The following is a 16,354-nucleotide window of genomic DNA, read 5'->3' on the forward strand; positions in this document are numbered from 1 at the left end:
TCTTTTCATTTTAAAAGGCATATGTGGAGTTATACCTCGAAAAGCAGCTACAATAATTTCTCTCATGTTGTCGACAATAGTCTTTAACATATCCCCATAAAAAAATCCAGACTAGATATAATCAAGAGCATTTAAGTATTCTATTAATTCTTTCTGATGCAGGATAAGTTTGCATTTTCGGCAAATTTCTGAGAAGAAGGTTGGACTAATTAGACAGCTATGTTGAAGTAACGTCAGACCTATCACAGCCACCTAGGTTTTATCAAATAATAAAGATCTACTCATATCAAATCATGTAAATGAAAATATCTAGAAAAATCTTGGTTTGAGGGGTAGGCAACCTTAATAATAGTATTTTAAAGAGACATTAATTCTCCATTGAACATCGGAATAATATATTGGGTGTTCCATTTAAAATAAACGAGTAACATGCTTTTAAAGGTGACCAATGTTCAATATAATTTTTTCTCACCCTGTATAACTTTTTGGATCAAGTTTTTATTTGATTTAAAGTACAATAGTTAATTTAACTACATATTAAGCTATACCGGGTAAATTCCAATTTAGGTAGCTTTTACTGTAATTTAAAAATTGTTTTTATTTTTAGAAAATGTTAAATATATCCAAAACCTTACATTTTAGTCATATACTTCTGTTATAAAACTTAACTTTATTTTTCTCCCAGAATCCGAAAATCAATTAATATATAGGGTGATCCATTTCAAAAAACACAACATTGATATGTAACCTTTTTTGTGGACACCTTGTAGAACTCTCTATATTTTTAAAAAGTTCTCTGATTAACGTACATATGCTCACAAAATTTCATTTCAATACAAACTGTCGTTCTCCTTGGGGCCTCCGCGGCGTATGAGAGGTGCCACCCTGTATAAAATATGTTTCATTACTAGTTATTTATTTATTTTCAAACTTACATGTCTCTATCTTTCAAAATATTTTCATTGTGAACTTTGGTAAGTTCCTTCGACAATTCATTGATACATGTCCGACACAAATGTATTAAATCTGTTACATCGTTTCCAGTTTGCTGTAAAGATGTTTCTTTTTAGAATAAAAGTTAGAGTTTTATTACAAATTATTACAAACCTTTGGTTTAGACCATTCTGCATTGAACGAAACGGTTTTCAAATGCCTCTTTATTGCGTCTATGTCTTCCAAAACAATATCTCCTAATTCAGTTGCTTCTTTGAACTGTTGGTCTTTCAAATCCAACTTGTAATATAATGTCGTTTTCTCCAATTCGTGGTCCGTTTTTAATCTTTGCATTGCAACTAAAAAATATTTGCTTATTCAGTGCTATCTTTGAGTGCTATAGATAAAAGTTGATCCAGATTTGAAGACAGTTTTAATTTCAGTCTTGAAATCTGTATCGACTCTGAAGGTGCGTCCACATTGTTCGTGATCCTGCTCGCGCTCTTGCTTTTGATTGTGCTTGCGTTGCTTGCGCTTCCTGTTTGTCGTGTTTCTCAAGATCTTTCGGCTCGCAAGCGACGGCCGGCGTCCACATTGTGATGTAGTGCTTGCGTCCGTGCTGTTCGGACATGGATGATACCGAAGTATTTTTAATTGCGACCGCTAGTGCGATCATTATTGAAAAACGAAGGAGACAAAGAGAAAAAAAGGCGAAAGTAAATATTTACGCGATTTACAGACAGAATGTTTTTTAACATTTTTTATCGCATATCCGCTACTGATTTTGAAAGATGTTGATATGATCCCTTCCCCGACACAAACAGTCTGTCTGTAGACAAGAAATTGTAGAGAGAAACAAGCCCTATAACATAGGATACAACATTTTAATGAACAGTGCTTTCCATAAAATCAATAAAATGAAAAATATACGAAATAATATACATGTACTGATTTCTTTCGAAAATCGACAACTATGAAACTGTGATACCTTCCCCGACACAAACAGTACATTGTGAGACAGGAAATTGTAGAAAGAAACAAGCCCTATAACATAGGATCAACATTTTCATGAACAGTGTTTTCTATAAAATCAATAAAATGAAAAATATACGAAATAATATACATGTACTGATTTTTTTCGAAAATCGACAACTATGAAACTATGAACCCTTCCCGGACACAAACGGTACATTGTGAGACAGGAAATTGTATAGAGAAACACGCCCTATAACATAGGATACAACATTTTAATGAACACTGCTTTCCATAGTATCAATAAAATGAAAAATATACGAAATAATATACATGTATTGATTTCTTTCGAAAATCGACAACTATGAAACTATGATCCCTTCCCCGACACAAACGATACATTGTGAGACAGGAAATTATAGAGAGAAACAAGCCCTATAACATAGGATACAACATTTTAATGAACAGTGCTTTCCATAAAATCAATAAATTGAAAAATATACGAAATAATATACATGTACTGATTTCTTTCGAAAATCGACAACTATGAAACTATGATCCCTTCCCCGACACAAACGATACATTGTGAGACAGGAAATTATAGAGAGAAACAAGCCCTATAACATAGGATACAACATTTTAATGAACAGTGCTTTCCATAAAATCAATAAAATGAAAAATATACGAAATAATATACATGTACTGATTTCTTTCGAAAATCGACAACTATGAAACTGTGATACCTTCCCCGACACAAACAGTACATTGTGAGACAGGAAATTGTAGAAAGAAACAAGCCCTATAACATAGGATCAACATTTTCATGAACAGTGCTTTCCATAAAATTAATAAAATGAAAAATATACGAAATAATATACATGTACTGATTTCTTTCGAAAATCGACAACTATGAAACTATGAACCCATCCCGGACACAAACGGTACATTGTGAGACAGGAAATTGTATAGAGAAACAAGCCCTATAACATAGGATACAACATTTTAATGAACAGTGCTTTCCATAGTATCGATAAAATGAAAAATATACGAAATAATATACATGTATTGATTTCTTTCGAAAATCGACAACTATGAAACTATGATCCTTTCCCCGACACAAACAGTACATTGTGAGACAGGAAATTGTAGAGAGAAACAAGCCCTATAACATAGGATACAACATTTTAATGAACAGTGCTTTCCATATTATCAATAAAATGAAAAATATACGAAATAATATACATGTATTGATTTCTTTCGAAAATCGACAACTATGAAACTATGATCCCTTCCCCGACACAAACAGTACATTGTGAGACAGGAAATTGTAGAGAGAAACAAGCCCTATAACATAGGATACAACATTTTAATGAACAGTGCTTTCCATAAAATCAATAAATTGAAAAATATACGAAATAATATACATGTACTGATTTCTTTCGAAAATCGACAACTATGAAACTATGATCCTTTCCCCGACACAAACAGTACATTGTGAGACAGGAAATTGTAGAGAGAAACAAGCCCTATAACATAGGATACAACATTTTAATGAACAGTGCTTTCCATAAAATCAATAAAATGAAAAATATACGAAATAATATACATGTACTGATTTCTTTCGAAAATCGACAACTATGAAACTGTGATCCCTTCCCCGACACAAACAGTACGTTGTGAGACCGGAAATTGTAGAAAGAAACAAGCCCTATAACATAGGATCAACATTTTCATGAACAGTGTTTTCCATAAAATCAATAAAATGAAAAATATACGAAATAATATACATGTACTGATTTCTTTCGAAAATCGACAACTATGAAACTATGAACCCTTCCCGGACACAAACGGTACATTGTGAGACAGGAAATTGTATAGAGAAACAAGCCCTATAACATAGGATACAACATTTTAATGAACAGTGCTTTCCATAAAATCAATAAAATGAATAATATACGAAATAATATACATGTACTGATTTCTTTCGAAAATCGACATCTATGAAACTATGATCCCTTCCCCGACACAAACAGTACATTGTGAGACAGGAAATTGTAGAGAGAAACAAGCCCTATAACATAGGATACAACATTTTAATGAATAGTGCTTTCCATAAAATCAGTAAAATAAAAAATATACGAAATAATATACATGTACTGATTTCTTTCGAAAATCGACATCTATGAAACTATGATCCCTTCCCCGACACAAACAGTACATTGTGAGACAGGAAATTGTAGAGAGAAACAAGCCCTATAACATAGGATACAACATTTTAATGAACAGTGCTTTCCATAGTATCAATAAAATGAAAAATATACGAAATAATATACATGTACTGATGTCTTTCGAAAATCGACAACTATGAAATTATGATCCCTTCCCTGACACAAACGGTACATTGTGAGGCAGGAAATTGTAGAGAGAAACAAGCCCTATAAGATAGGATACAACATTTTAATGAACAGCGCTTTCCATAAAATGAATAAAATGAGAAATAAATAGATGAGATCAATGTGTTGCCGACAGATTGCCCTAGACTTATTTATTCGGTGCGGCCAACGCAAAAAAGACGCTAAGCAAACTTAATCTTATGATGGTTTAAGTATTTGTTTATTAGCAAGAAAGCGTATCGGTCTTTTGTTACAAAGTACTGATTGACCCTTTGATTTTGCGCCCCCAAAATGTTGCACCTACGTGCGTGCACGCACTGCACGCTCGCCAGGAACGGCCCTGTTCACGTGTTCGTTCGGCCTACTCGCGAGCAATGTGGACGCAGCTTAAGAAGTGTCCTGGCAAAAACAAGACTGGAGTCATTGCAACAAAAACAAAAAAGTGTATATACCAGGTACTTTGTGAATGCAATGAGTCGTATATTAGAGAGACTAAATGTACTCTAAATGTACGATTGACCGAGCAAAAAAAACATGTACAAAAAGATGAAATGAAGTATTGTGGACCATGTTTGGTCAAAACAGCACAATATAAAGTAGTTAGAAGCTCGGGTTGTCCACAGGGAATCTCATTGGAAAAAGCGTGAATTTAAAGAGGTCGGTTTTATTGCAAATAATAACATTTTTCGAATTTATATCGCCTGGAGTCCGGAGTATATATTTACCTTTTTGATTTTGAACCTTAATCGTCGAATTCCTCAGTTGCTGCTCCATAGTATCGTTCTGTTTTTGGAACAGACACAGTTCGCCTTCTAAGCTCTCGATTTTCTTAAACAACGTTTCTAATTTCACCTGTAATTTCTCATTGTGTCTAAAAACGGCCTCCATCTGACCGTCACACGACACGTCAGCGTGCGGATATCGCAGTTTATGATCGGGAGACATTTGGTATTTTCTAGCGATTTTCTCGTATTTTCTGTATAAGTTCTCGTTCTCGATTTGTAGCTGTCTGTTTTGTTTCACCAGTGAATTTAGTGTAGTTTGTAATGTTCGTTCTTGAGCTCTGCCAATTTCCAACTGCTGCATCCAGATGTCGTTGGCTATTGAGCAGGATCTTCGTTCAGCTTCCCACTGCAGTTTGGTGTGATAAGATATCGAGTTCACTAAAATATACGTGTAAATAATAAAAATCAATTTTTTTAATAATTTGGATTATTTTACTTATTTCTTTTTGATGAGTTTGTTCTTGTATGTGCTTTGTTATAAGATTGATTAGGTGGCTTTCGTTTTCATGCATATTATTGATAGTTTCTTGGATATACTGTAGAGCGTCAATTAATGATATGTTCAAAGTTGGTTTTCCGAAGTTTCTAAAAATGTTTTTGTATCATTTAAGACAGCAATTTTTGTTAAGTATAATATTGCTTACATAAAGGCAGAAATTATTTCATTGCCTTCGTTCTTTGCATCTTCGTGTGAAATGGATTTTTCGTCCTGGTTTTGTAAATTTTGATTTTCTCCTATCAAATTAATTAAAGGGCCAGCCGTATCTTTTCCTGGTAAATCTAGTGAATGCTAAAATAGTGTAGTGTAAGTGTTAGTCGATAAATTTAATTTATTAATAATTTAATTATTAATGTGTCTAAGGGTCCGGGCTTATGATCAAGAAAAATCACAGATCTTCCTGGGTCTGAGTAAGAACAATCTTCGGATTGTCACGGGGTTTTTAACAGGACACTGTCTCCTCAATGAACACCTCAGTAGATTGAAACTAAGAAGAAACGGCGAATGCAGATTCTGTGGGAAAGATGGGGAAACACCAGTACACCTCATCACTGAGTGCGCCGAGACGACAACCATTCGTGCCATGAATTTTGGTACGACTGATATTGGAGATGGAGAACTACCCTCTATAAAACCGTCCCAGATACTGGCTTTTGTCAAAGCCCTGGGACTGTATGATGAGTTATGATTCAAGAAAGGGGGACACAATGGATCTGTAAGGTCGAAGTGATTAACCCCCCTCCCACTCATTCTAAATTCTAATTCTAAAGGGTCCGTTCTACAAAGCAAGTATATACCAGGTATAACCAATTCTTGGTTCGGAGAATAATAATTCCGAATTTATATTTGCTTTGTAAATTCGACCCTAAAGAAATCATATATTTATCTAAAATAAGTTTGTGTTTATCTACAGAATTATCACCATAAACAGCATTATAAATAAATTATTTACATAGCTGTAATATGTAATGTATAGTACTTATAATGATATTTATGATATAATAAAATTAAATAAGGATTCTTGCCACTTAACTGCTGATATAGAAATTTAATTCTACGCTGTGTTTGTCATAATGTGGATCAACCTGCTCTCACTACCGGTTTCGGAGCCCTACTCCATCATCAGGTGAGCTTGGGCAGATACCACAAAGTGATAACCACAGAGCAGAGTAGTTAATTCCGACTTGTCGGAAAGTATCGGTTAGATAATTAAGTCCCGAACGGGAGATAGCGGCCTGCTTGCAATGGTAGTACTTTCGTACAACCGAGGCGCAACTATATCGCAATATAATAGCGCAACTATCGATAGTAAAAAAGATGGTAAAAGCCTTTTTTTCAGGCAAGCCAAATTATAAAAATGGAAAACAAATTTCTTGCAGTATAGGTATATAATAAAATTATATAAGGATTCTTGCCACTTAAATGCTGATATAGAAATTTAATTCCACGCTGTGTTTGTCATAATGCGGATCAACCTGCTCTCACTACCGGTTTCGGAGCCCTACTCCATCATCAGGTTAGCTTGGGCAGATACCACAAAATGACAACCACAGCGTAGAGCAGTTATAATTTCGACTTGTCGGAAAGTATCGGTTAGATATTAAGCACGCAGGTCGTCTACCATTGCACGCAGGCTGCTATCTCCCGTTCGGGACTTAATGACAAGAATCCTTATATAATTTTATTATATACTTATATTGCAAGAAATTTGTTTTCCATTTTGATATTTATGATGTAACGTAATACCGTATGATCGAAAAAAAACGGCGTCCAGTTGGCTTGGAAATGACGATCGATGACATTTCCCATCTAAATTTACATATAAAATGACAGCGATCTTCATTTCATAGCCATCGTTGACGCCGTTTTTATTCGATCATACGGTACATCTGTAATATAATTAAAAACAAATATAAAGTTAAGATATACTTTTTATAATATAATAGAAATATTTACTTAAATATTTTAATATTGCAAAACATACACCACGTTTGTTTTTAATTAATAAGCTACCCCTTGTGCTTTCTTGGACATTGCGGGGGCGTTTGACAACATACCTCACAAGGTGGTCAAGTGATCTCTAGAAACAATGGGGGTGAACAGAACGATAATTTGCTGGTTTTGGGAAATGCCCACAACGCTGACAGCAGAGGCTCAGATGGGTATAGTAAACGCCACGAATGTTTGGGAGTGATTCATCGGTCGCTACCTTTTAATAAGAAGACTAAGGAAGGAGCATATCAAAAATCTTAGGTACACCGCGATGGGCCTCAAATATGGCTGACTTAAATTCCGGTTAATCAGTGTCGTTCTAATTTTATTTAAAAAATGTAAAACTATGATGTAGGGTAGACGTGGGGTAGACTCAATAATTTGTTGTTTTATTTTACGTTGTGAATAAATGTTGGTAGTTATTAAAATTGTTATAAAAATATATAATTCTAATAAAAATAGATAAGTTATAATAAGTATTTATTACCACAAACATCCGATACCATAGACTTAAAATAAAATATAGACTGAGCATCTCATTCATAAATAGCTGGAACATGCGGTCAGACACTGTCTTGTTATTGTTGTGTTATTGTTTTAGGTTATAACGAGTGCGACACGAGCGATAGATAGGTTGTCTCTGTCGTAACGGTCATTCCCTGACGACTCTGCCGAGAAACACAACACAAACTTTCGTTTCTCAAGTACACCTGAACTCTCCGTATCATAGCCGGGTAATTTTTTTATTTTAATGAAGCTATAATTAAATTAAAAATATATCGTATTTAAACTTTTTTATATTTTATTAAGATTTAGGACAGGTTTTTTAAATATAAGTTTAGAAAAAACAATTTAGAGTCCAAAAAGGATAAAAATAATAAAATACACGTTATAGAAGAAATTTTATAATTGAAATTAGGTAATTTTTGAAATTAATAATAAATTATTAATTTTAGTCAAACATTTACAACCCCTAATATTAATCAAAACAGGATCTATTCCACAGATATAATAGAATCGGCGACAGGGAGAGAAAAAAAAATATGATTGTTGTAATTTTGTTTCTGGTTAAGTGATGTCTTATTATGTAAATTAGAGAAAACATAAATCTGTTCCATTAAAGCAAGGAAGGTGATAAAATAAAAACTACATTTATTTAACTCGGTACTGTCTTTATTATACCAGGTGCGTCTCAAAAGTGGCTCATCCCCCATAATTTTTTTATATTTTCAAATAAAAAAACAAGATTTAGTATGTTAGTATATGAAATAAATTAGGATTGATTGACGCATTCAATTGTTTTTGGTCACTTCCTTTTTAACCGGAAATGACTATAACTTTTAATTTTTAAACGGCGCCCTCGGTATATTTCTACTTTATTCGATAGAAAATGACACTCTGAATAGAATGACATATCATATGTCAACTTTGACATTTTCGCATATGGTTTAATTGTAATTGTAACACGCGGTTCATAACGACAATTTGACTCGAAATACCAAGTATGTGGTATCAATATATTCATAAAAAAAAAAAAAAAAAAAAAAAAAAAAAAAAAATTAGACGATCAAAACTATTTTTCCAAGGCTCCTTGATTAAAACTTAGTGGATTGAAAAAAACTGGATTGAAATTTAAAATAGGATATGTTTTTAAGCGACAATGTCAAAGTTGACATATGATATGTCATTCTATTCAGAGTGTCATTTTTTATCGAATAAAGTAGCAATATACCGAGGGTGCCTTTAAAAATCAAAAGATGTAATCATTTCGGTGAAACAGGAAGAGACCAAAAACAATTGAATACGTCAATAAATCCTAATTTATGTCATATACCTACTAACATACAAATCTGTTTTTTTATCTGATAAAATAAAAAAGTTATAGGGGTGAGCTGGAGACGACCCGGTATATTAAAACTTTTGGGACACTTTTGAGACGACCCGGTATATTAAAAAATATTGTTTCATAATGTAATATCATTTTAAAATTCTTGTATGTTATTTTAGATTCTGAAGATAATTTTAGAATAAACCGGAATATATTTTTAATAAAAACATTATTAATTATTAACAGGGTTATAATTATGATTTTGTTACAATGTAAGTAAGTAAATAATGTAATGTAAGAGAAAAAATTCAGATTTTACATTTTACTAAAATATTATCTAAATAAGCGCCTTTCTACAACAACGCCACTGACTCCCAATGGGTAAATTGAGAGTTGCCTACCGGTCAAAAGTCGTTTCAAGACTTAAATGGATTATTTAAGTCAAATTTCTTGCAAATTTGGCACTGGCGAACCATATTTTATAGTTCTTGAACAGAAAAAGTCAATAAAATAAACACTTAAGCACTACAAGCTAAGAAAATGCGTTAATACAGCCGGGGAGATAGCGGCAACAAAGCTTTACCGCACACGTGCGACACGTACTACAAGGTAATAAATGAATGAATAGGCTCCCTCGCCTCTAATCGGTGTTGTCATATTGTAAAGAACTTATCCTTTTTAAACAGTATCCGACTTATAATTTAGTAGTATAAGGACTATTTAATACATCTCTGGAATATTAAAACCTACTTTATTAAACTGTAGTATTAATATCTCAATATATGTGTATAACAAGAAAAAAAATATTGATAATATTAAAGACGTGACAACATAGGCTGGATGAGGAAGGCTCGGTCGACTGTACCCAGAAGTAAACATGTGTACAAAAAGGTTGTTTGTCCGCGTTGAGATGTAAATAGTGTAGTTATAATAAGTATTTATTACCACAAACATCCGATACGCTACTGAAGCAGGTAAGTCAAATTAACGTATCTAAATTTTTTGACATCTAATCTTTGACAAGTAATAAATAAAAGCTAAAATGCAAGAAAAATATATAATTTAAGTGAATTTCATAAATGATCGGTTTACTACACGTATGTATACGTGTTCTTTTTATATTTATATATTTTATATCTTTTTGTATTGTTTATATTTTTACGTGTATTATTTTGTAATATCTGTTAAACGATGTGCCTGCCATACGATAAATAAATAATAAATATACACGTATGTATATTATATAGTCACTAGCGAAAAGTTGTTCCATTATTTCACTCAATTTTTGCCGAGATCTACCGTACGCTACACAACCAACTATTTTAGAGTCTTTTTCGATAAATCGCGATAGTGTCACTGTTAATTTAAGTGCTGCCACAATTTCCATCTAGATTTACTACCTTTATACAACTATCAGTAGAAGAATAAATAATAAATAATAAATAACATAAAATAAGTCCCGTAAAGACTGAGAAATCCACAAAATTTCAAATCAAATTCAAATGTGTCAAATGAATCGTCAAACAGAACTGTCAAGGATCCCCACTCTAGAGTGCTTTTTCCTTAGTCTTCTTATTCAAAGGTCGCTACCATGTGAACTAATCTGTTCAAGGTCACATAAAACTTAATTCCGGTGCCGTGGTGTTTCAAGTCATATAATAATCAATATATAATCTGTTGTAATTTGTTGTTTTAACTGTCAAAGTCTTGTCAAAACATATATTTGGTTATAAATATAAACTGGAATGCCCCATTGGTCGTACTGCAAGCACACCAATGGACTGACGCACAAAAACAAATCAATCAAAGAAACCCGATATACTCGTAGTATCGTCTTTGTCAATCACGCTAACATTTTAGAATAAGTAGGAGGAGCGCAGGCAGATGATTAGATCGGGCCTTTAAAAACCTACGTCTGCGGTAAAAATTTACGTTTTTAATGTAAAAATGATAGCGCGCGTGTCGATTCTAACTTCATCAAGTGATGAATCACTCCCAAACATTCGTGGCGTTTACATTACCAAAACTGTAGCTTTTAAAACAACGCAAGGATCTCCACAAGGTGAAGTAACTTCTCTTCTACTGTGGAGCTTGGTAGTGGATGCTCTACTAGAAACATTTACTCTAGTGGGAATACACTGCATACGACTTTCATGCCTCTGCATCACAGGTGCCATGAGAACATGACCAACAGCAGCAACAGAAGTCATTCTAGACCTAACACCACTGCGCATTGTTGTCGGTAGCGACAATGGTTAGAATGGTCAATGACGAGGAGAATTGTCAGCTCAGGGGCTTGGAACGCACTCAAAAGGAAGATTCCACTCCTCCAACTCTCAGTGGATGTCATACCAAGAATGTAAAATTTTGAGAAACACCTCATTGTAGTATTGAGTAATAAATAGAATTGGAAGAGAGAAACGTTTGCTCTGCAGGTAAAAGATTATACCATAACGTGGTATACTGATGCTTCCACATCCAAAGCATTACTAATTTTTACTACCTGAAAAGTGGGTTACATCACACAAACTTCGAACTGGAGAATTATATGCTTTCAATAACTGCACTAGTACAAATCAAAATACCTAAATATTAAGACACTTAACTTGATATTATGTCATAGCCACGATTTTAATATATTTCAGTGTGATCAAAATGAACGGTAACCGGGACGGCATCGGCGTGAAATAAACTTACTCGGACCGTTCTGATTTCTGCCGTACCGAGCGCTGCTGTTGAAATTTTAATAGTGTATTGAAATACACCAAGGCTATAACGATTGAGAACATTTTTAGTAAGTGGAAACGCGTTGTTATAAACTGGACGCCTGCGTTTAATGACGTATCAGATTTAGACGTCAGAGTTGTTTGGCCTTCTGCTAAGGCAGTGTTGGATGAACAGCAGCAATGGAGGTCATTCTAGACCTCGCACTACAGCATATTGTCCTCGGTAGTTGTGCCAATGCGACAATGATTAGAATGGTTGTTGACGGAAACAGTACTGGGAAAATGTTTAGGTCAGGGGCTTGGAAAACTCTCAAAAAGATAATTCCACTTCTTCAACTCCCAGTCGATGACATACCAAGAATTTACAGTTTTGAGAAACACCTCACTGTAGTATTGAGTAATAAAAAGGATTGGAAGGAAGCAAAGTTTGCTCAGCATGTAAATTACCATACCATAACGTGGTATACTGATGTTTCCAAAACCAAAGTAGGGATAGGAGCATTTAGGGCGAAAACTACGTACTCCAAACCAATGAGCACCTACCCTAGCATCCTTCAGGCAGAAATTTACGCTATCGAATGATGCGTACAAATTATCTTAGATAGGAACTATCGAAAACAGGAAATAGCCATCTTATCCGATAGTCAAGCAGTACTAAACGCGATCAACTCAGTAATCATCAATTCGAAGTTGATCAAAGAATGCTTAAAGAGTTCAACAAATTAAGCAAAGAAAATAAATTCCTCATACTCTGGGTGCCTGCTCACCAAGGGAATCTGTGCCAAGGGATAGAAGGCACTGAAAAAGCAAATGATCTAGCTAGAAAAGGAGCGAACACTCCACTAACTGGACCAGAACTGTTCTGTTTTCCAAACGGGAACCAACTGAAAGCGGAACTGAAGAATCTGGAAGACTCCATCCGTAACCTGGAATGGGTGTCCTCCAACGGTTTAAGACACTTGAGAAAAAGTTCCTTAGAACTTACGACCGAGAAAAATGAAATGTTTTCCTTGATTTAAGTAAAAACAATTTTCCGATTGTCACGGGGTTTCTAACAGGACACTGTCTCCTCAACGAACACGTCAGTAGGCTGAAGCTGAGAAACAACGGCGAATGCAGATTCTGTGGGGAAAATGGGGAAACACCAGAACACCTTATCACTGAGTGCTCCGTCGGAACGTGCTTCAGGGAACGTGCCCATGTTCCGGGAATGTTCCGGGAACGTTCCTCTAAGGTCGAGAAAGTGACTGAAATTCTGGAAAGTTGTATTTTGATGCGAGTTGTAATATTCCTCGGAACATTCTCCACTTTTGGGGAAGTTTTCTTAAATTTAGGGAAAGTAATCAAAACATTGGAAAAGTTGTGAACAGGCCACGCCACAAATAAAAAGAAGAAGAGAAACTAGGTTATAAACATAACCTAAATTTGTTTCTTTTATCGACTTGTGTTGCTTCTGTTGTTATTTATATATTATTTTGTTGTTATTAAAAATATTTTGAAAGTTATATTTTTTTAACTTTATCACTTTTCTGCTTTGGGGAATATTTCCGGGAACCGTCCCGGAAAGTTTCCAATTTTTCATAACATTAAATTTTTTTTCCATTTCCATCACTATCCCGATTTGGGGAATGTGCCTGTGAACGTTCCCAGGAACATTACCTCAAAATAAGATTCCCGGAATGTCCCCATCTCTACTTACATGAGATGTATTTGTTTCACTACATACACTATCCCATTGTTTCAACTTCCTTTCATACGTCTGAGAGTGAAGTTCCACTTCTTCCACGTGAACACCGAACGATATTGTACTCCCGCCGCTCAGATTCTGCGAGGACACGTGAAGTTCTTTCACCTCGTTACTGCGACACCTACTCGCTCTCCTTCTTCTCGCCCTCCTCACTATTGCCGAAAATATATTACCAGATTTCTTCACCTTTACACTGGAAGCGTTCGAATCGGGTTTTTCCAGACTCGATACTCCGTCTTCTAGCTGTTCTGGAATGGTTTCGCTGAAAATTTCTATTCCGGTGTCCTTGAAAAAGAAAAGAATGAAGCATGAGGGGTTGCGTTTCTTTAAATCTTTGATTACCTTTGTCGCGGAACGTATGAAATGAATATTTGTACGCAATTTGACGAGATAATACGTTTCACGAGAAATTGTAGTTTCAATGAATGGTGAAAAATGACATTGCATCAGAAGTTTTTTGCATTTAGGACAGGAATAAACAAAACGGCTTTGACATAAAGGGCATTTTTTAGCTCTAATTGCTATTCTCTGTAAAATTGTGATAATGAAGTTTACCTATAGTTTGTAGGTATATTAAAATATCTTTACCTTTTCTTTTTTGTCTTCGGCCATTGCGAAGCAGATGGACAAAAACTATATTTCAAAAATACCTAAGAATTACTAAACTGTCAAATGGTGTCAATAAGACATACTTAATGTATATAGGTGAAACTGGTACACCTAGTAGTATACAGAGTCTCCCACTTGGAACAACTATCAAAATAAGTTCGATATTGCAAAGGAGTACTGTTTCGGATTTTTTTTCACTGAAAAATTGCTTCACTGAAAATGATGCTCCTATTAATTTATTCAAAATTAATTTCAAGGAAACTTTAAAAAATCTAGGTTTTCAACTGGAAAACACCATTTTTAATATTTTTATTTTAATCGTCATCAAATATAGAGACATTTTGGTGTAAGGTTTCATGGTTTCAAATATTTTTGCTAATCAGGAGGGTGGAGGGGCTTAATGCACAAAGCCTATATCGCTTTATTTTTAAATACCGTTTGTGTGGTATTATCTAAATCCTAATTAACGCATTTTGGAATAGAAAAATGTTAGGAAGCAAAGATTTTAAGAATTCTAGTGTTTGAGTGAGCTGACTCCCGACTTTATATACAATTTTGATTGACCAATATTTAGGCGCATTAAATGAATTTTGAAATTCAAATGAAATTTAAGATTCAAATATAAAATCATATCGTGGCAAAAGAAACAAAAATAGCAGTTATAGGCTGCTAGGAAGTAGGAAACGATGATCTGCATCAGTACGGTGTATTTAATTTATAAGTTGTAGTAGTTACTATAACTTTGACAGAATATTAATATTCTGGTCATACATAACTTTAATGATAATTTTTATTTGTATTTTTAGTGATATTCAAAGAATATATTATGTCATATGTCAAATTAAATACTTTGCCAACTTCTGCATCATCTATACTAATATATAAAATCCTTAAAACGGTGTTTACACTAGATGCAATTGGATGCCACGCAATTTTTAAAAATTGCATGCAATTCGGTTGCACGCGCAATTTACCGTTTACATAGGGTGCAATAAAATACATGCCATAATTTTGAGAATCTATTGTGCCAACCTAAATAAAATGAATATATCTTCGAGGTATCGTTGTGTATGTCTTATTAAAGGTTTTTAGATTTTGTAGTTTGAGTTTGTATCTTAATTTATTATTATTTGTACCTATAACATGAATTGTAAAACAGAAACAATATTATTTTAATTATAAATTTGATTTTTTTGGTTGGTAGAAGACAAGGGTAGAAGCAAAAATTGCATGCTACGTGCAATCAAATTAGCGCGTGTTCTAATTCCATGCAATGCAATGAAAATTGCATCAGCTGATCGAAAAGTGAGGTGCGCATGCGTTCGGGCAACTAAAGCCCCGTTCTCAGAACTGCGTCGTGTCGACAGCGACACTGATTGACACTTCAAACGACCAATGGGAGCTGTACTAAATTTAAAATTGACAGCTGTTTGAATTTTGTACAAATCTGATTGGTTCTTTTGACGTGTCGCTGGCGAGAGAGTTCTGAGAACGGGGCTTAAAATTGCCATTGCACCGTATTGCACGTAGTGTAAACGGGCCTTAAGAGACTGACTCATTGATTAATCACGATCCTGCTCAAACCACTCAACGTAAAAAGCTCAATTTTGGCATACAGGTTGATTCTAGGGTGTAGAGGTTCGCGATAAGAATGGATTTTTCGAAATTCCAGTTCCAAGGGGGTGAAACCACCCCTCAAATATTACAATATTTTTTACTTAAAAAACGGTCAAGTTTCCGAAAAAACGCTTAAACACGTATATTTTATTTTGTTTTTTTACACATTTTAAGATTTTTTAAAAATGTATACAAGGTGTTTCGAAAAATCTGGTCATTGATTAATCACGATCTTGCTTAAAGCGTTTGACGT

At 34.2% G+C, this 16,354-nt stretch overlaps 1 protein-coding gene and 1 long non-coding RNA gene across 3 annotated transcripts in view; one reads left to right on the forward strand and one right to left on the reverse strand.

Moving 5' to 3' along the window:
• LOC115891571 overlaps positions 1 to 16,354 on the forward strand; it is a 62,753-nt gene that overhangs the window by 42,372 nt on the left and 4,027 nt on the right. The window lies entirely within an intron of this gene.
• LOC115891568 (girdin-like) lies at positions 916 to 14,577 on the reverse strand. Of its 2 annotated transcripts, XM_030912062.1 has the most exons (8): positions 14,464 to 14,559; positions 14,218 to 14,403; positions 13,828 to 14,160; positions 5,728 to 5,873; positions 5,520 to 5,668; positions 5,024 to 5,461; positions 1,108 to 1,292; positions 916 to 1,048 (listed from the first exon to the last, which is right to left on the reverse strand). In XM_030912062.1, exons 1-8 carry the CDS (start codon positions 14,485 to 14,487, stop codon positions 932 to 934), a joined length of 1,578 nt encoding a protein of 525 aa, XP_030767922.1. In that variant the 5' UTR covers positions 14,488 to 14,559; the 3' UTR covers positions 916 to 931. The 2 variants fall into 2 exon arrangements, with proteins under 2 accessions (XP_030767922.1, XP_030767923.1); XM_030912063.1 differs by lacking the exon at positions 14,218 to 14,403 and having other exon boundaries at positions 14,464 to 14,577.

The sequence above is a fragment of the Sitophilus oryzae genome, unplaced genomic scaffold, assembly GCF_002938485.1.
Source record: "Sitophilus oryzae breed Bouriz unplaced genomic scaffold, Soryzae_2.0 scaffold_1185_pilon_pilon, whole genome shotgun sequence".
Classification (NCBI taxonomy): domain Eukaryota; kingdom Metazoa; phylum Arthropoda; class Insecta; order Coleoptera; family Curculionidae; genus Sitophilus; species Sitophilus oryzae.

Coding starts and splice junctions, on each gene's coding strand:
- LOC115891568 (XM_030912062.1), bottom strand. CDS start 14,487: ATGGCCGAAGACAAAAAAGAAAAG. Junction 14,404..14,463: donor CCGAAGACAAAAAAGAAAAG/GTAAAGATATTT, acceptor ACAATTTTACAG/AGAATAGCAATTAGAGCTAA. Junction 5,462..5,519: donor AACTCATCAAAAAGAAATAA/GTAAAATAATCC, acceptor CGTATATTTTAG/TGAACTCGATATCTTATCAC.